The sequence below is a fragment of the Pecten maximus genome, chromosome 17 (genome assembly GCF_902652985.1).
Source record: "Pecten maximus chromosome 17, xPecMax1.1, whole genome shotgun sequence".
In the NCBI taxonomy this organism is placed as follows: domain Eukaryota; kingdom Metazoa; phylum Mollusca; class Bivalvia; order Pectinida; family Pectinidae; genus Pecten; species Pecten maximus.
The window spans coordinates 10,723,532-10,744,241 of record NC_047031.1 but is presented as its reverse complement, the minus strand read 5'-3'; the positions used below and the strand labels follow the sequence as shown (position 1 = coordinate 10,744,241).

Here is a 20,710-nt window from a genome sequence, read left to right as displayed (position 1 = left end):
ACTTAAGTGCAAAAAACTATTTTTTTTACACTTAAGTGCAAAAAAACTTTTTTTACACTTAAGTGCAAAAAAACTATTTTTTTTACACTTAAGTGCAAAACACTTTTTTTTACACTTAACTGCAAAAATCTTTTTTACACTTAAGTACAAAAAACTTTTTTTACACTTAAATGCAAAAAACTTTTTTTTACACTTAAGTGCAAAAAAACTTTTTTTTTTACACTTAAGTGCAAAAAACTTTTTTTACACTTAAGTGCAAAAAACTATAAATTTATCCCTAGATTATCATCCATTTACATTATCAGGCCTGGGCGGGTGGAGGAGGCTTTTACTTTATATTTTTTACTAAGAATTTCCTGTAATTGTAAATATGTCTAAATTAATACATAAAAGCATGTGAAGTGTCCTCATTCCTTCACTGTTTACATTATTTTGGTCATAAATGTTACAGTTAATCCCATTTATTATGCTACACTCCCGGAAATGTCGATATGACATGTGATACTCTTTGCAAAATAGGAATATTTCTTTAATCAATACTTGGGGTGTGACATAATAATTCAACCAGCACAGTTTCAAGCTCTGGTTTTCAGCTTTGCATTCAAGTCAAATGCAGTTGCATTTATTTCCACAAAAAGTAAGTAAATTCATAGATATTTGCGTGGTAAAGACAGTACTATGTAATATTACCATAACTTGTTACCAAACATATACTGGAAGACGTGGTCAAAGAAGGTCTACTGTAAAAAACCTCTATTATGGTTTATATTTCACATTGATCGATTGTACCATTTAAAATCAACAAAGCTTTTTTTTTATAATTGTTTCACTTCTATATGTACGGGTTACTTCCCTCATCACTACAGCTAATTTCGATAAAATTGTTTACATTCTATCTTTATATTAATTGCCGAGCATTTGTTTCAACTGTGGACACCTCCATGAAATTCGTGTCTCGGGCGACATTTGTCGGTTATAATTTATTTATTTATTTATTTATGGGTTTTACGTCCGCTATTACGGCCTTACGGCCTTTCAGCTGACGAGTCGCTCGGTTACAAGATTAACACGAGGTAATATAGAAGCCGCCAAATTGTTTACGTATCGCTAGGGCACACTGCGACAGTATGCATGATTTGATTGGTCGATACGAAATTGATAGAACTTCGCCCATTGGTCGACCAATCATTGTACTTCATTTTGGACCAGTCGAAAAAATTACTTCGGTAGGTGAATTTCTTGTTGGAAACCGCTTCATTTTTTTGCACTTAAGTGCAAATAATTTTTTTGACACTTAAGTGCAAATCTTTTGCACTTAAGTGTCAAAAGAACATAATGGCCATTTGGCTTTTTTTGCACTTAAGTAGTGTCTGTATTTTATCCTAAAACGGCCGCCCATATGCAACGGCATCATTTGTGTTGTTCTTTCTTCATATCCGTTTGACAAAATCTCTGCATTTTACGTTGTAAAGCATGGCTTTAACATAACTTCATCTTACATTTATGATATTTAACTGTTAAATATCTAACTATTAGATATCAAGTGAATGGCTGTAAATGGCAACTAGTCAAATCTGGAGACCAACAAAGGGTTACAATACTTGAATTTTGACTTATTTTGGTCAAAGTTAGCTTGCAACTTCCATTACAAATATGTTCCTGACCTCTGATGACTTTGAAAATATCACCAAACAATTTGTAACCCTAAAATTAGCTGAAAATGACACCTTGAATGTATTTCTAAGTCACTTAGTTCCAATATTCCGACCGTTTGAAAATTGAACCTTCTGTAATGGTGGCCATCTTGGATTCTGGACGAAAACGAGGTTTTGCCATGGAGGGATTCAGGTGGATTTTTTTCTGTGTTCTTTTGTACCATCACTTAGCCCATTTCAGTTGAAAAACCTTGGTTAAAAATCTTGTCCAACCTATGTCATTCTGTAATTGTCAATGCTTACCTTATAGTGCTTATGTACTGGTCAAGACTTACCTTGTAGTGGCCAAGATATACCCTGTAATGGTCAAGGCTTACCTTGTAGTGGTCAGTGTTGTAGAGACCAGACATTCGATGAACCAGTTCATCAAGATGAATTGCATTTGTGGAGATTATTTGTACCCAGAAATGATGTGGGTCTGCTACAGATGAAACATACACTTCCACATATTCCTGCTTTGGCCATTCCTTTACATGAGTTGCCATAGAAACAATATGTTGCTGTGGTAATGGACTTCTGGGAATATCATCTTGAGCACTGTGATGCTTCTCTGAAAAATACAAAATGTTTAACATAAAACTTAGGAAAATTATGACATCTCACCTGTATTTATTGGAGTGTAGTCATTACTAAATCTCACCTGTGTATATGGGTGTGTGGTCATTACTAAATCTCACCTGTATTTATTGGAGTGTGGTCATTACTAAATCTCACCTGTATTTATTGGAGTGTGGTCATTACTACATCTCACCTGTATTTATTGGAGTGTGGTCATTACTACATCTCACCTATGTATATGGGTGTGTGGTCATTACTAAATCTCACCTGTATTTATTGGAGCATGGTCATGACTACATCTCACCTGTATTTTTTTGAGTGTGGTCATTACTAAATCTCACCTGTATTTATTGGAGTGTGGTCATTACTAAATCTCACCTGTATTTATTGGAGCATGGTCATGACTACATCTCACCTGTATTTATTGGAGTGTGATCATTACTAAATCTCACCTGTATTTATTGGAGCATGGTCATTACCACATCTCACCTGTGTTTATTGGAGTGTGGTCATTACTAAATCTCACCTGTATTTATTGGAGTGTGGTCATTACTACATCTCACCTGTATTTATTGGAGTGTGGTCATTACTAAATCTCACCTGTGTTTATTGGAGTGTGGTCATTACTACATCTCACCTGTATTTATTGGAGCATGGTCATTACTACATCCCACCTGTGTTTATTGGAGTGTGGTCATTACCACATCTCACCTGTGTTTATTGGATTGTGGTCATTACTAAATCTCACCTGTATTTATTGGAGCATGGTCATTACCACATCTCACCTGTGTTTATTAGAGTGTGGTCATTACTAAATCTCACCTGTATTTATTGGAGTGTGGTCATTACTACATCTCACCTGTATTTATTGTAGTGTGGTCATTACTAAATCTCACCTGTATTTATTGGAGTGTGGTCATTACTAAATCTCACCTGTATTTATTGGAGTGTGGTCATTACTAAATCTCACCTGTATTTATTGTAGTGTGGTCATTACTACATCTCACCTGTATTTATTGTAGTGTGGTCATTACTACATCTCACCTGTATTTATTGTAGTGTGGTCATTACTAAATCTCACCTGTGTTTATTGGAGTGTGGTCATTACTAAATCTCACCTGTATTTATTGGAGTGTGGTCATTACTACATCTCACCTGTATTTATTGTAGTGTGGTCATTACTAAATCTCACCTGTATTTATTGGAGTGTGGTCATTACTAAATATCACCTGTATTTATTGGAGCATGGTCATGACTACATCTCACCTGTATTTATTGGAGTGTGGTCATTACTAAATCTCACCTGTATTTATTGGAGTGTGGTCATTACTAAATCTCACCTGTATTTATTGGAGTGTGGTCATTACTAAATCTCACCTGTGTATATGGGTGTGTGGTCATTACTACATCTCACCTGTGTTTATTGGAGTGTGGTCATTACTAAATCTCACCTGTATTTATTGGAGTGTGGTCATTACTAAATCTCACCTGTATTTATTGGAGCATGGTCATGACTACATCTCACCTGTATTTATTGGAGTGTGGTCATTACTACATCTCACCTGTATTTATTGGATTGTGGTCATTACTAAATCTCACCTGTATTTATTGGAGTGTGGTCATTACTAAATCTCACCTGTATTTATTGGAGCATGGTCATTACTAAATCTCACCTGTATTTATTGGAGTGTGGTCATTACTACATCTCACCTGTATTTATTGGCGTGTGGTCATTACTAAATCTCACCTGTGTTTCTTGGAGTGTGGTCATTACTAAATCTCACCTGTGTTTATTGGAGTGTGGTCATTACTAAATCTCACCTGTATTTATTGGAGTGTGGTCATTACTAAATCTCACCTGTATTTATTGTAGTGTGGTCATTACTAAATCTCACCTGTATTTATTGGAGTGTGGTCATTACTAAATCTCACCTGTATTTATTGTAGTGTGGTCATTACTAAATCTCACCTGTATTTATTGTAGTGTGGTCATTACTAAATCTCACCTGTATTTATTGTAGTGTGGTCATTACTACATCTCACCTGTATTTATTGTAGTGTGGTCATTACTAAATCTCACCTGTATTTATTGGAGTGTGGTAATTACTAAATCTCACCTGTGTATATGGGTGTGTGGTCATTACTAAATCTCACCTGTATTTATTGGAGTGTGGTCATTACGATGCACTGAACCTTGGGTTTGTTTTGTATGGTGCTCCCGATTGGCTGCCATCACAGCTGTCTTAGCACGGAATACATCATCCTCATCAATTTTCTCTTGAATAAGACTCTGCAAAAGATAAACAAGTCTAACTGACAACAAGTTTACCAATCGGTGAGAGTATAATAACTCGAACTCGACGGGACCACGAGAAAACTTTGAGTTATCCGAGTGTTTGAATTAAGCGAGTTGTCATTTTTGGTGCAAAGTTTGGTCAATATTTGTCAACATTACATGATGATTATAACTCTGCTCAGTCACTCATCAATTTAGTATAAAGACAAGTCAATACATGTACACATATATGTAATATTTTGTTCTGTCACTCATAGTTTGGTTAAGTTTTGCCGTTATACAGTCATGAAAGAGTTTCTTTCACTTAGATCACTTCAATAACGATCTGATGTACAAATGTACATGTCATATTTGCAAAAGGAATAACGATAAAATGGAATTCAACCAAATAAGAATTCATTAATGTCATATCAAATAACCATTTAAATTTAACACAGATTATATGTAAAATGTAACAGAACCATTACCTTATATTGGAAACATAAAATACCGTTTGATAGGCCTTGTTACGTTTTACCGATAACGATGTCATTTCCATGTGTATTGGCACAGGAAATTGAGCTGTGCATGTGCCTTTAAAATGTTACTTTTACTGAGTTGGCATGTTATCTGCTTTAATTGACAGCAGTAATAGTTTATACAGACATACTCTGAACACCTCGGCAGTAATTATGCTATTGTTTCAATGGATTAAAGATTTACAGTGTCTGTTTCATATCTACACCTGTAAAAACATCAGCCGAGTACCGGTGTGTAAAAGATTAGTTCCGCTTAAGCGAGGGGGTAGATGAGTTGTTGACTGCAGTGTGTATTACATGTATCATCTCAGACCGCCTTGGGAAATTAACTGATGTAAGTAAAGCAGAACTTTTTATGACAGAGGTTTTGTTTTAACATTTCATGACAATTTGTGCAATTAATTTATCAAACACTTATAATAGCATATACTAATCGGTAGGTTTGTATTGACGATACCTTCAGTATTACAAATGGAAATTGTTGAAAAAATGTTGGTGTTTACCAGACTGATCATTGTTAGACTCAAAAACGATACTTCAAGTTATTTGATCATTTCAAGTAGGATTTTTATAGTTGGGACCAAATTTTCACTTTTTTTTACTAGGATAAAGAGAGAATTCCAAAACTGATGAACTACTTCGAGTTTGGTGGGGTATTCAAGTTTTCTGAGTTCAAGTTAATGAAGTTCCACTGTATGTATACAACATCAGAACTGAGAAGTGTACCTATCTGTGTGTGTTATTATGACATCAGAACTGAGAAGTGTACCTATCTGTGTGTGTTATTATGACATCAGAACTGAGAAGTGTACCTATCTGTGTGTTATTATGACATCAGAACTGAGAAGTGTACCTATCTGTGTGTTATTATGATATCAGAACTGAGAAGTGTACCTATCTGTGTGTTATTATGACATCAGAACTGAGAAGTGTACCTATCTGTGTGTTATTATGACATCAGAACTGAGAAGTGTACCTATCTGTGTGTTATTATGATATCAGAACTGAGAAGTGTACCTATCTGTGTGTTATTATGACATCAGAACTGAGAAGTGTACCTACCTGTGTGTTATTATGACATCAGAACTGAGAAATGTACCTATCTGTGTGTTATTATGACATCATAACTGAGAAGTGTACCTATCTGTGTGTTATTATGACATCAGAACTGAGAAGTGTACCTATCTGTATGTTATTATGACATCATAACTGAGAAGTGTACCTATCTGTGTGTGTTATTATGACATCAGAACTGAGAAGTGTGCCTATCTGTGTGTTATTATGACATCAGAACTGAGAAGTGTACCTATCTGTGTGTGTTATTATGACATCAGAACTGAGAAGTGTACCTATCTGTATGTTATTATGACATCATAACTGAGAAGTGTACCTATCTGTGTGTTATTATGACATCAGAACTGAGAAGTGTACCTATCTGTGTGTTATTATGACATCAGAACTGAGAAGTGTACCTATCTGTGTGTGTTATTATGACATCAGAACTGAGAAGTGTACCTATCTGTGTGTTATTATGATATCAGAACTGAGAAGTGTACCTATCTGTGTGTGTTATTATGACATCAGAACTGAGAAGTGTACCTATCTGTGTGTTATTATGACATCAGAACTGAGAAGTGTACCTATCTGTGTGTGTTATTATGACATCAGAACTGAGAAGTGTACCTATCTGTGTGTGTTATTATGACATCAGAACTGAGAAGTGTACCTATCTGTATGTTATTATGACATCATAACTGAGAAGTGTACCTATCTGTGTGTTATTATGACATCAGAACTGAGAAGTGTACCTATCTGTGTGTGTTATTATGACATCAGAACTGAGAAATGTACCTATCTGTGTGTTATTATGACATCAGAACTGAGAAGTGTACCTATCTGTGTTATTATGACATCAGAACTGAGAAATGTACCTATCTGTGTGTTATTATGACATCAGAACTGAGAAGTGTACCTATCTGTGTGTTATTATGACATCAGAACTGAGAAGTGTACCTATCTGTGTGTTATTATGACATCAGAACTGAGAAGTGTACCTATCTGTGTGTTATTATGATATCAGAACTGAGAAGTGTACCTATCTGTGTGTTATTATGACATCAGAACTGAGAAATGTACCTATCTGTGTGTTATTATGACATCAGAACTGAGAAGTGTACCTATCTGTATGTTATTATGACATCATAACTGAGAAGTGTACCTATCTGTGTGTTATTATGACATCAGAACTGAGAAGTGTGCCTATCTGTGTGTTATTATGACATCAGAACTGAGAAGTGTACCTATCTGTGTGTGTTATTATGACATCAGAACTGAGAAGTGTACCTATCTGTATGTTATTATGACATCATAACTGAGAAGTGTACCTATCTGTGTGTTATTATGACATCAGAACTGAGAAGTGTACCTATCTGTGTGTTATTATGACATCAGAACTGAGAAGTGTACCTATCTGTGTGTGTTATTATGACATCAGAACTGAGAAGTGTACCTATCTGTGTGTTATTATGATATCAGAACTGAGAAGTGTACCTATCTGTGTGTGTTATTATGACATCAGAACTGAGAAGTGTACCTATCTGTGTGTTATTATGACATCAGAACTGAGAAGTGTACCTATCTGTGTGTGTTATTATGACATCAGAACTGAGAAGTGTACCTATCTGTGTGTGTTATTATGACATCAGAACTGAGAAGTGTACCTATCTGTATGTTATTATGACATCATAACTGAGAAGTGTACCTATCTGTGTGTTATTATGACATCAGAACTGAGAAGTGTACCTATCTGTGTGTGTTATTATGACATCAGAACTGAGAAATGTACCTATCTGTGTGTTATTATGACATCAGAACTGAGAAGTGTACCTATCTGTGTTATTATGACATCAGAACTGAGAAATGTACCTATCTGTGTGTTATTATGACATCAGAACTGAGAAGTGTACCTATCTGTGTGTTATGACATCAGAACTGAGAAACGTATCTATCTGTGTGTTATTATGACATCAGAACTGAGAAGTGTACCTATCTGTGTGTTATTATGACATCAGAACTGAGAAGTGTACCTATCTGTGTGTTATTATGACATCAGAACTGAGAAGTGTACCTATCTGTGTGTTATTATGATATCAGAACTGAGAAGTGTACCTATCTGTGTGTGTTATTATGACATCAGAACTGAGAAGTGTACTTATCTGTGTGTTATTATGACATCAGAACTGAGAAGTGTACCTATCTGTGTGTGTTATTATGACATCAGAACTGAGAAGTGTACCTATCTGTATGTTATTATGACATCAGAACTGAGAAGTGTACCTATCTGTGTATGTTATTATGACATCAGAACTGAGAAGTGTACCTATCTGTGTGTTATTATGACATCAGAACTGAGAAGTGTACCTATCTGTGTGTGTTATTATGACATCAGAACTGAGAAGTTTACCTATCTGTGTGTTATTATGACATTAGAACTGAGAAGTTTACCTATCTGTGTGTTATTATGACATCAGAACTGAGAAGTGTACCTATCTGTGTGTTATTATGACATCAGAACTGAGAAATGTACCTATCTGTGTGTTATTATGACATCAGAACTGAGAAGTGTACCTATCTGTGTGTGTTATTATGACATCAGAACTGAGAAGTGTACCTATCTGTGTGTGTTATTATGACATCAGAACTGAGAAGTGTACCTATCTGTGTGTTATTATGACATCATAACTGAGAAGTGTACCTATCTGTGTGTTATTATGACATCAGAACTGAGAAGTGTACCTATCTGTGTGTGTTATTATGACATCAGAACTGAGAAGTGTGCCTATCTGTGTGTGTTATTATGACATCAGAACTGAGAAGTGTACCTATCTGTGTGTGTTATTATGACATCAGAACTGAGAAGTGTACCTATCTGTGTGTGTTATTATGACATCAGAACTGAGAAGTGTACCTATCTGTGTGTTATTATGACATCAGAACTGAGAAGTGTACCTATCTGTGTGTTATTATGACATCAGAACTGAGAAGTGTACCTATCTGTGTGTTATTATGACATCAGAACTGAGAAGTGTACCTATCTGTATGTTATTATGACATCAGAACTGAGAAGTGTACCTATCTGTGTATGTTATTATGACATCAGAACTGAGAAGTGTATCTATCTGTGTGTGTTATTATGATATCAGAACTGAGAAGTGTACCTATCTGTATGTTATTATGACATCAGAACTAAGAAGTGTGCCTATCTGTATGTTATTATGACATCAGAACTGAGAAGTGTACCTATCTGTGTATGTTATTATGACATCAGAACTGAGAAGTGTACCTATCTGTGTGTGTTATTATGAAATCAGAACTGAGAAGTGTGCCTATCTGTGTATGTTATTATGACATCAGAACTGAGAAGTGTGCCTATCTGTGTGTGTTATTATGACATCAGAACTGAAGAGTGTACCTATCTGTGTGTGTTATTATGAAATCAGAACTGAGAAGTGTACCTATCTGTGTGTTATTATGACATCAGAACTGAGAAGTGTACCTATCTGTGTGTTATTATGACATCAGAACTGAGAAGTGTACCTATCTGTGTGTTATTATGACATCAGAACTGAGAAGTGTACCTACATTGTATCTGTGTGTTATTATGACATCAGAACTGAGAAATGTACCTATCTGTGTGTGTTATTATGACATCAGAACTGAGAAGTGTACCTATCTGTGTGTTATTATGACATCAGAACTGAGAAGTGTGCCTATCTGTGTGTGTTATTATGACATCAGAACTGAGAAGTGTACCTATCTGTGTGTGTTATTATGACATCAGAACTGAGAAGTGTGCCTATCTGTGTGTTATTATGACATCAGAACTGAGAAGTGTACCTATCTGTGTGTTATTATGACATCAGAACTGAGAAGTGTGCCTATCTGTGTGTGTTATTATGACATCAGAACTGAGAAGTGTACCTATCTGTGTGTGTTATTATGACATCAGAGCTGAGAAGTGTGCCTATCTGTGTGTGTTATTATGACATCAGAACTGAGAAGTGTACCTATCTGTGTGTTATTATGACATCAGAACTGAGAAGTGTACCTATCTGTGTGTTATTATGACATCAGAACTGAGAAGTGTACCTATCTGTATGTTATTATGACATCAGAACTGAGAAGTGTACCTATCTGTGTGTTATTATGACATCAGAACTGAGAAATGTACCTATCTGTGTGTTATTATGACATCAGAACTGAGAAATGTACCTATCTGTGTGTGTTATTATGAAATCAGAACTGAGAAGTGTGCCTATCTGTGTGTGTTATTATGACATCAGAACTGAGAAGTGTACCTATGTGTGTGTTATTATGACATCAGAACTGAGAAGTGTACCTATCTGTGTGTTATTATGACATCAGAACTGAGAAGTGTACCTACATTGTATCTGTGTGTTATTATGACATCAGAACTGAGAAATGTACCTATCTGTGTGTGTTATTATGACATCAGAACTGAGAAGTGTACCTATCTGTGTGTGTTATTATGACATCAGAACTTAGAAGTGTGCCTATCTGTGTGTGTTATTATGACATCAGAACTGAGAAGTGTACCTATCTGTGTGTGTTATTATGACATCAGAACTGAGAAGTGTACCTATCTGTGTGTGTTATTATGACATCAGAACTGAGAAGTGTACCTATCTGTGTCTGTTATTATGACATCAGAACTGAGAAGTGTACCTATCTGTGTGTTATTATGACATCAGAACTGAGAAGTGTACCTATCTGTGTGTTATTATGACATCAGAACTGAGAAGTGTACCTATCTGTGTGTTATTATGACATCAGAACTGAGAAGTGTACCTATCTGTGTGTTATTATGACATCAGAACTGAGAAGTGTACCTATCTGTGTGTGTTATTATGACATCAGAACTGAGAAGTGTACCTATCTGTGTGTGTTATTATGACATCAGAACTGAGAAGTGTACCTATCTGTGTGTTATTATGACATCAGAACTGAGAAGTGTACCTATCTGTGTGTGTTATTATGACATCAGAACTGAGAAGTGTACCTATCTGTGTGTTATTATGCCATCAGAACTGAGAAGTGTACCTATCTGTGTGTTATTATGACATCATAACTGAGAAGTGTACCTATCTGTGTGTTATTATGACATCAGAACTGAGAAATGTACCTATCTGTGTGTTATTATGACATCAGAACTGAGAAGTGTACCTATCTGTGTGTGTTATTATGACATCAGAACTGAGAAGTGTACCTATCTGTGTGTTATTATGACATCAGAACTGAGAAGTGTACCTATCTGTGTGTTATTATGACATCAGAACTGAGAAGTGTACCTATCTGTGTGTTATTATGCCATCAGAACTGAGAAGTGTGCCTATCTGTGTGTGTTATTATGAAATCAGAACTGAGAAGTGTACCTATCTGTATGTTATTATGACATCAGAACTGAGAAATGTACCTATCTGTGTGTTATTATGACATCAGAACTGAGAAATGTACCTATCTGTGTGTGTTATTATGACATCAGAACTGAGAAATGTACCTATATGTGTGTTATTATGACATCAGAACTGAGAAGTGTACCTATCTGTGTGTGTTATTATGACATCAGAACTGAGAAGTGTAACTATCTGTGTGTTATTATGACATCAGAACTGAGAAGTGTACCTATCTGTGTGTTATTATGACATCAGAACTGAGAAGTGTACCTATCTGTGTGTTAATTATTATACGACATCAGAACTGAGAAGCTTACCTTTGCGATATCTATCTGTTCTCTGCTTCCAGTGATAGACACTGTTTTTGTGATGTCACGTGGCTCCTCTCGGGCCCGGTCTATGTAGATTCGTGCATTTGATGACCGAGTCATCTGTCGAATGCTGTCTCCATTTCTGCCTGGAAAAGCACAGAAGTTTATGACAGAGAAAATAATTATACAAAATATACATAATTGCAAAGTTTATTTCATCGGAATATAACCTGAGGTTTTACACAGCAATTATTGAATATTATTATAATTCAGTTTTGGAAAAATCATACTTAACTACAACACATGGGAGGGTTTTTACAAATAACTCCAATCCTTTAGGTTGAGAAGGTTTATTTATACCCTTCTGGTTTAAATGTCATATTAACTTCATTGTTGCAAAATACTTATTTTCATCATAGCCAGAGTCACTGAGAAGTCAATAAGATTGAATGACAGGTAAAACCTATATAAATATTCCAGGTGGTGGCTAAAGAAAAGATTGGCATTGTGTAAATTACAGACATTAAATACAATGTATAACAAAGTACATTTGTACCAGTATATCTTGATTACAATTACATTCACACACAAGTCATACACACATTATATAGTTACAGTTATTATTCAATTATCATGAACATATCATATAAAGTAATAAACTACATGTGTACATGCTATTCAGTTATTCACAGACATTGACCAAAAGTCTATGTGCAAAAATATACACTTGCCATAGCTGTGAATACTGTTAAGTTATTCAAAACAGCAGAAGACTCTTAATATATCCTTACAAGAATAGAATTTACAGAAAAGTTATCGCAGCAGAAAAGGATCTTTTCCTGTTATTTCATGTAATGAACAGATTCCAGGGATGCCCCTGCATTAATAACCTTGAACTATGAGTGAGAGACTTCAGTGGTCACTCTTTGTAATCTATCAGTAATTATCAAACCACAGGAGCAAATTTCCATTTATTCCATACATTTTGAGCTTGTGCAAGAGACCTTAATGCCATACCCTGTCAAAACCTTGGCTAATATCACAGAAAATAAATCTAAGCTCCTTTCCCTGGTCCATTTTACTAGCAATTTCCTTATAAATAAACAATAGTTGATTAATAGTAGAATCAACGGGTATAAAGCCAGACTGATGGGTGGTTAAGATAGAATTTTCAATTACATAATTTCAAAGATATTTAAATACAATGTTTTCCATTATTTCATTGAAATATGAGATTATCAGGTTTGGTCTCCAATTCAAAATATCATTAGATGAACCATTTAGTAATATCCCTGAATCAAGTGTTTTATCTGTACAAAATGTAGAAGTTTTTATTCAGTCAGCATCCAGGGCTTATCTTTTCGGCGTACAGTGTTCTAAGAAATATAAATGAATTTAATGTGTCAGAATCCTGATTTAACGATAAATTCAACCAATCAATATTAAGGAGGGCATTGTTAATAACTTTCAAAATCAGCTTTGTTATATCTTAATATTTTTTGTTTATAAATCACTTGTTTGAATACAGTAAGAGAGACTTGAGCATGAACTAATGAATGGTCACTACAGAACTGTGGTGATACAAAGGTATTTGTAATTAAGTTTAGGTTGTTAGTAAAGATAACATTAATGGAAGTGGCACTGTCAGGTGTAAATCTTATAGGTTCGTTAATAAGACAAGTTGTGTTTCGTGGTATATTTAACATATCGACATTAATATCACCTGTTAGTATAACATCCAGTGAAGTATTGGTAGCTCTTGTTAATGTGTCATCTAAATTATCCTGGTAATCAATATTGATATCTGCTATATATACAGTCAAGGAGAAATTTATGATCATTTATTAAAACCTCTAACCAGAGTAATTCAACATCTCTTTCCAAATCCATTCTTATATTCATTACAACAGTATTTTTACGATAGACCATTGATAACCCCAGCTCCGGACCAGTTGTTCTATCTTTTCTATAAGGAGCGACATTAAATGGTTTAAATGACAATATCAGATACCAGGGTATTTAAATGACAATATCAGATACCAGGGTATTTAAATGACAATATCAGATACCAGGGTTTTTAAATGACAATATCAGATACCAGGGTATTTAAATGACAATATCAGATACCAGGGTATTTAAGTGACAATATCAGATACCAGGGTATTTAAGTGACAATATCAGATACCAGGGTATTTAAATGACAATATCAGATACCAGGGTATTTAAATGACAATATCAGATACCAGGGTATTTAAGTGACAATATCAGATACCAGGGTATTTAAGTGACGATATCAGATACCAGGGTATTTAAGTGACAATATCAGATACCAGGGTATTTAAATGACAATATCAGATACCAGGGTATTTAAATGACAATATCAGATACCAGGGTATTTAAATGACAATATCAGATACCAGGGTATTTAAGTGACGATATCAGATACCAGGGTATTTAAATGACAATATCAGATACCAGGGTATTTAAATGACAATATCAGATACCAGGGTATTTAAGTGACGATATCAGATACCAGGGTATTTAAGTGACGATATCAGATACCAGGGTATTTAAATGACAATATCAGATACCAGGGTATTTAAATGACAATATCAGATACCAGGGTATTTAAGTGAGGTTCAGTTATACATCATTATTTTCTAACTCGACTTCAATCAGAGAGGTTTTATTTTCTAAAAGACTGTGTATTTAGATGAACAAAGTTTAGATTCTGTAATGATCCAGGACTACTCTCAATGTCATTATAACAAGATCGTGATATTACCATAAAAAGTGAAAAAAGATAATAATAGATATTGATAAAATAAGTACTTGCATGGATTATTCGGAAGTTAGAGTAATAAATTCCATAACATATAATTCCTTAACTTAGTTTTGAAAACTGCAAACGATCAACCGTTACTCTAGTCCAGAAAATTTGAACATCAATGATATTACCCATTCTCCATACAGAAAGAGTGGAAAGGGCGGGGTTGATTGATCATCTGGTTGTTAGAAGATTCTTTTGACAGGACATAGAAACAGCAGTAGAGCATGGATGTGAGATACGAATATGACAGACATGATAGTACGACAACAAATTAAACGTAGCAAAATTTTAAAGTTCATGATCATGTATGTGTACTTGTCATTTGTAAAAGAATTTATGGGGAGAGAAAGTTTATTTACTATATTGATTATGCATATAAAAGTGCAGGAACCTAGATTCCACCTATTGGGCCCTGTTCCTTGGTCCCAAAGATCAGAAAAACATTAAAGAAAATATTCATCATGGGTAAGTGACTCAGTATCGGACTAAATGTGGTCACAGGCTACAAGCCTGCAAGAAGAGTACAATTTTATACCAATTTTATCTAAAGGAGCCCCTTTTCCCTATCGTTTTCCTCATGGTGTGAATTAACTTATTTACTTAAGAAATAATTGCTCTCTCTCAGTGACATTTCAAACTAATCGCTGTATTCCACTGGTGTTAGGAGGATCAACATTTAAAAGTTTACAGACAGTGCATCAAGAGGGACAAAACATGACTGGTGAATATTTCATTGTGACCCTACAGACAAAGTCAGCTAAAAAGTCCTACCAATGCATCAACATATTAAAGTTACCTGCCCTGGATATAGATGGTCCTTACCAAGCTTGGGGTTCCCGCCTCCTGGATATATATCTTTACTTAATTTGGAGTTACCTCCCCCTATATATCTATTATCATTTAAGACCAAGATTAGAAAGGTCTGAGAAATCCTATCAAGCTGTGATTTTCCTTTTATTTAGTGTTACCTCCCTTTGATATGTATTATCCGTACAAAGTTCTGAGGGATCTGTCCCTGGATAGTTGTGAGTTTTACTAATATTTACAGCTACCTCCCTCTGATTGAATACCTATAATTCTGCCAAGTGCTTTGATTGGTACTTGAATCTCTTCCATCATTACAACAGGCATTTCACTGATTGTTTTCCTGACGAGAAGCTCAGCCTCCTGTGCCTGGCTTGTCGATCCTCGGATCACCAGGATACGATTTTTTCCTGGCTCAAGCTTTGAGTCTTCCTGGAAACAGATCCTGGTTCCTGTCTGAGCCTGCAGCTAAGTAGATAAACAGCAAAGGGACATGTAATGTTAAGAGAGCAAAACAAGTGAACACCTACCTAGTTAACACCTAACTAATGAACACCTAACTAAAGTGAACACCTAACTAGTGAACACCTAACTAAAGTGAACACCTAACTAGTTAACACCTAACTAGTGAACACCTAACTAGTGAACACCTCACTAGAGAGGGTTATTACTATACTGGATGATGAGCATGATAGAAGTTATATAACACAACCAATATAATATGACATTTCGATGACTACACTGTAACCTTCATCAGACTAATGACTAACGTGAAGAGTACTAGCACTGACATCTGTAGTGTCTGAGATGGTAATAGACTCAACCAACTATTTTAGGATATTTCGTCTCTAGAATGATTGTATTGACACAAGATCGAACATAGTGACAAGAATAGAATATTATTCTGAAACCTCTACTTCAGCACAAGCTATGATTATTAGGATCAAGACAAATCATGGAATCTGAATTTGAATAACACTGTGGAAACATATCAAAAGTAATACCTTTTTAATGTTAGCTCCCTGACGGCCAATCAGGGGCCCCACGGCCTTGGCAGGGACCTTGACCTCAATAACTGTCTGTCTTGAGGTTGTGACTCTTTCCTTCTCGTCATCTTGTTCATCATCTGCTCAGTGTATTACATTGATAATCATTATATCATCCATTATCATCAAAACAATGATTATTCATGTCTTATTCATTTTCATACCTAATTAATATTCATAGATTAGTAATGTATTAAAGGCATTTACATACTTATTAAATTTGGCAGGCTCAAATTTTAGTGCAAAAGCTTATTATATCAGACTAGCGGAATGTTGATTACCGTACTGGTAATGCTTGCTTTAAAATATAAGAAAGGAAAGTTCACATTTTTTTACAATCACATCACCTTCATCTCGGTTTCTTAGTAACCAGTACAGTAAGAGGCAGGTGGCCGGAACACCCAAACTCAGGATCACCTTACTCCGAACAGAAAGGTCAAGGTTCATCATCAAAGGTCATGTGAGGTAACAGTGATGCAACAGCTTCAGGCTGTAAAAAAAGATTGTATGATTAGATATACTGTAGTCCCTGGCTAGTAACAAGGACTCTACAGTCAAATCTAAGAAACAATGTATGTTACACGGATTGTTCCCCTTGTTTCAAACTTCATGGGTTCCCCTTGTTTCAATCTTCATATGTCGGTTCTTCTTGTTTTAAATTTCATACGTAGGTTCCCTTGTTTCAAATTCAATATCTAGGTTCCCTTGTCATGCAGGTTCCTTTGTTTCCTTTTAAAAAAAATTGATAGCATGGGCAACTTATATATGAAGTTGAAAAAAAAATCTAAGAACTTTCTGAAATATACTGATAACACATTTCAACTGTAAAAATATAACTAAAGGTGGTCACCTGTTGTCCATTTCGTTTTCCCAATCAAACTAAAAATTAAATGTACACTGTTAACAAGAGACCAGGGTAAACCTATATAGATCCCTTCAGGACTTTTCAAGCGATGGAGATAACCAATTTCAACTGTCAAAATCCAAGATGGAACCTACATGTGAAGCTTGAGAAATAGCATCCCTGTATTTTACAAGAGATAGAGGTAATCAATAAAACAAAACAAAAATTCGGGGAAGCATGCATGTGTACCAATTGTTGTGGCGTTCAGACGAAACAGAAAGATGTAAAGATGACATTATTTGAACACCGTTATCGCAGCAACCAAGGACATGGATCCTGCACCTACCGATCAGAACTCTCGCTTTTTGTCACGTACCTCGAGCTCTTTTTCTGACGTTATTAGACATATTGCGATTTGCTACTGACAGTCCTGTACCGACGTACGTTTACGATTCTCTAGCTATCAATAAACATTTGCTTGCATTGTCATCTTCATCTAAATTAAATATTGACTTAACCATTTATACTTACTGTTATTACACAGATCTGTCTTTCCGTAAGATTTGAATAAAAACTTACCAAAACATGAAAACACCATACCTTTTTCATCCTCGTGTTGTCATTCAATTCTATCAATAAGAGTTATCGGCCTTGAACTTATATGGATTTCCGACCGGGTCGCCTTCTTTATTGTGGTAAAGGCGGTCTGACTACAGGGACTTGATAATCTACATGTATTTGAACCTCCTCTAGTGTGACTGTTTATAGCACTGTTTCAGACGTTTAGGGGCTAGATTAAAATTTGGTAAAAATGACACCCCGGTGTATATACATGTAATGAACACCGGGGATGTCATTTTCAGCAAATTTTAATCTGACACATATTCTTACACATCAGTGGCGAATTCCCACCTTTCAAAACTTGAAAAGGGGCATATAAGTATAATTATGCATCGATATTATATATTCAATGAGAACAGACAAATTATCCCAAACCAAGTTCTCTACATGAATAAAACTTCAAATTTATCAAATGCACCAAGATTATTAGATATTGGTTAAAAATCGTGCATAACCAGTAGAATGTACTGGTTAAGTCTATATAACGAGCTTTACACGCAAGCGGAAACTTCTCGTACCATAAATTTGGGTAAACTAGTGAAGAACATATTATGTACTCATGGTTTTGGTTATTTTTTATCATTACACTTTATTCCAATCAAGGGCACGAGACATATTTATCAAGACTGGCATAGAGCTTGTAGACTCACCACGTGTAGATTATATACTCTTCTGAAATAAATTTAATTACAAGAGATATTTTAATATTGTTAATTTAAAAAAAAAATCAAACATGTTAACTAGGTTTCGGATATCTTCTCATAAATTAGATATAGAAGCGGGAAGATGGCATCCAATACCCCGAAATGCGTTATTGTAATGTTTGTACTCAAATTGAAAACGAATTTCATAGAAAAATTATGTTAAACCTAGTATATTTAAATTCATAGATCTTATGTCACTAGAGAACTGTACATGTACCATCATTTACAAAGCAAGGGAATTAAGAAATAAAATACTGTTTAACTAAGAGACATGTAAAATTACGTGTATATTATCCTTCGCTTACTTTATGGTAATACATGTAGTGTGTTTCATGTTTTCATGGTCTGTTAGAACTACTGTGAAGAAATATTTCATTTATCAGTTTATGTAACAAGGAATTGAGTCAAGTGAAGGTATACAGGATGACGTCCATTCTTACACATCCATACAGGATGACGTCCATTCTTACACATCTATACAGGATGACGTCTATTCTTATACATCTATACAGGATGACGTCCATTCTTACACATCTATACAGGATGACGTCTATTCTTACACATCCATACAGGATGACGTTTATTCTTACACATCCATACAGGATGACGTCCATTCTTATACATCCATACAGGATGACGTCCATTCTTACACATCTCTACAGGATGACGTCCATTCTTACACATCTATACAGGATGACGTTCATTCTTACACATCCATACAGGATGACGTCCATTCTTACACATCTATACAGGATGACGTTCATTCTTACACATCTATACAGGATGACGTTCATTCTTACACATCCATACAGGATGACGTTCATTCTTACACATCTATACAGGATGACGTCCATTCTTACACATCTCTACAGGATGACGTCCATTCTTACACATCTATACAGGATGACGTCCATTCTTACACATCTCTACAGGATGACGTCCATTCTTACACATCCATATGACGTTCATTCTGCATCAGAATACAAGAACATATTTCCGACCTGTCAATAAAACCTATAATCGATCCATCAAATAATTCACCATACATCAAGAGGCATGATTGTTTACGCGTGTTTAATACATACAGTCATGATGAAGATAGGCCTAACAAACATTTACCATTCAAGGTCTCCATCGGCATTCCCTGTGTTCTCGCCCTAGAAAAAAAAACTGACTACGGATTCATTTTATTTTATTATTTATCTTATGTGTGTGTGTGTGTGTGTGTGTGCGTTTTGTGAAAGCTGCATGTCATGGCGGCGACACCCTTATATTTCGAATGCTCTTTAGTCCAAAGGCCTAAAAGTGCGAAGGTCCGATAGTCCGATGACCCAGTAGTCCGAAGGCCCAATAGTCCGAAATTAGGTAAATATCAATTTATGTTGTATGGTAATGTTGATGAATATATATCAGCATTACTCGAAATTCTTATTAAGACCGTGTTTTGGTCCTATAACACGGGACTGGATTGCAGACAAATTAAATAACACGCATTATTATAATGAGCATAATGTTAGATTTTAGAGCATGGCTCTTTTGTTTCAGCTGGATGTGTAACCATTGTGAACAATCCATTACGCACGTTAGGGCACTTAATGTACGTAGGGAGTGGGGCTGGTGCAGTGTTAGCGGGGAAGTAGGGTAATTTACTATAGGGATGTTAGCTGTAGGCTCTGTATAATTTACACTTGCTTTGTTTAGGCTTATATGTATTGTTTACATTATTTAATCTGCATTCTATAATAAATCTATAGATAACTTTATTCACGGTGTTTGTTGACATTAATTAGATCTAATTGCTCCGCCACATCCTTCGGACTTGGGTTAATACATGTAGCTGCCTGTAATCAGCCTGTGAGTGATGTTCTCTCTGGGGACTTGTTCGCTGACCGGTGTCGGGAGATGGTAACGGTAAAAACAACTATACGATCACACAATTTGGGATCTATCTCTCCGACGCTGATCGGGATTGACGCTCCCCGGTGGAAAC

At 35.4% G+C, this 20,710-nt stretch overlaps 1 protein-coding gene across 2 annotated transcripts in view; it reads right to left on the bottom strand.

Annotated features, from left to right (window-relative positions):
* The window catches only part of LOC117315614 (tudor and KH domain-containing protein-like), a 32,600-nt gene extending 14,543 nt beyond the window's left edge, over window positions 1–18,057 (bottom strand). Inside the window, exons 1-7 of one of the 2 annotated variants that reach the window (XM_033869879.1) lie at window positions 17,996–18,057; window positions 16,899–17,041; window positions 16,510–16,631; window positions 15,772–15,973; window positions 11,878–12,017; window positions 4,428–4,563; window positions 2,033–2,265 (exon numbers count right to left, since the gene is read on the bottom strand). In XM_033869879.1, the coding sequence (XP_033725770.1) occupies window positions 2,033–2,265; window positions 4,428–4,563; window positions 11,878–12,017; window positions 15,772–15,973; window positions 16,510–16,631; window positions 16,899–17,001 (936 nt within the window). In that variant the 5' untranslated portion in view covers window positions 17,002–17,041; window positions 17,996–18,057. Of the gene's footprint in view, window positions 1–2,032; window positions 2,266–4,427; window positions 4,564–11,877; window positions 12,018–15,771; window positions 15,974–16,509; window positions 16,632–16,898; window positions 17,042–17,974 lie in introns of both variants that reach the window. The other variant, XM_033869880.1, reaches the window with a different exon arrangement.
* Between the last annotated feature and the right edge of the window lie 2,653 nt (window positions 18,058–20,710).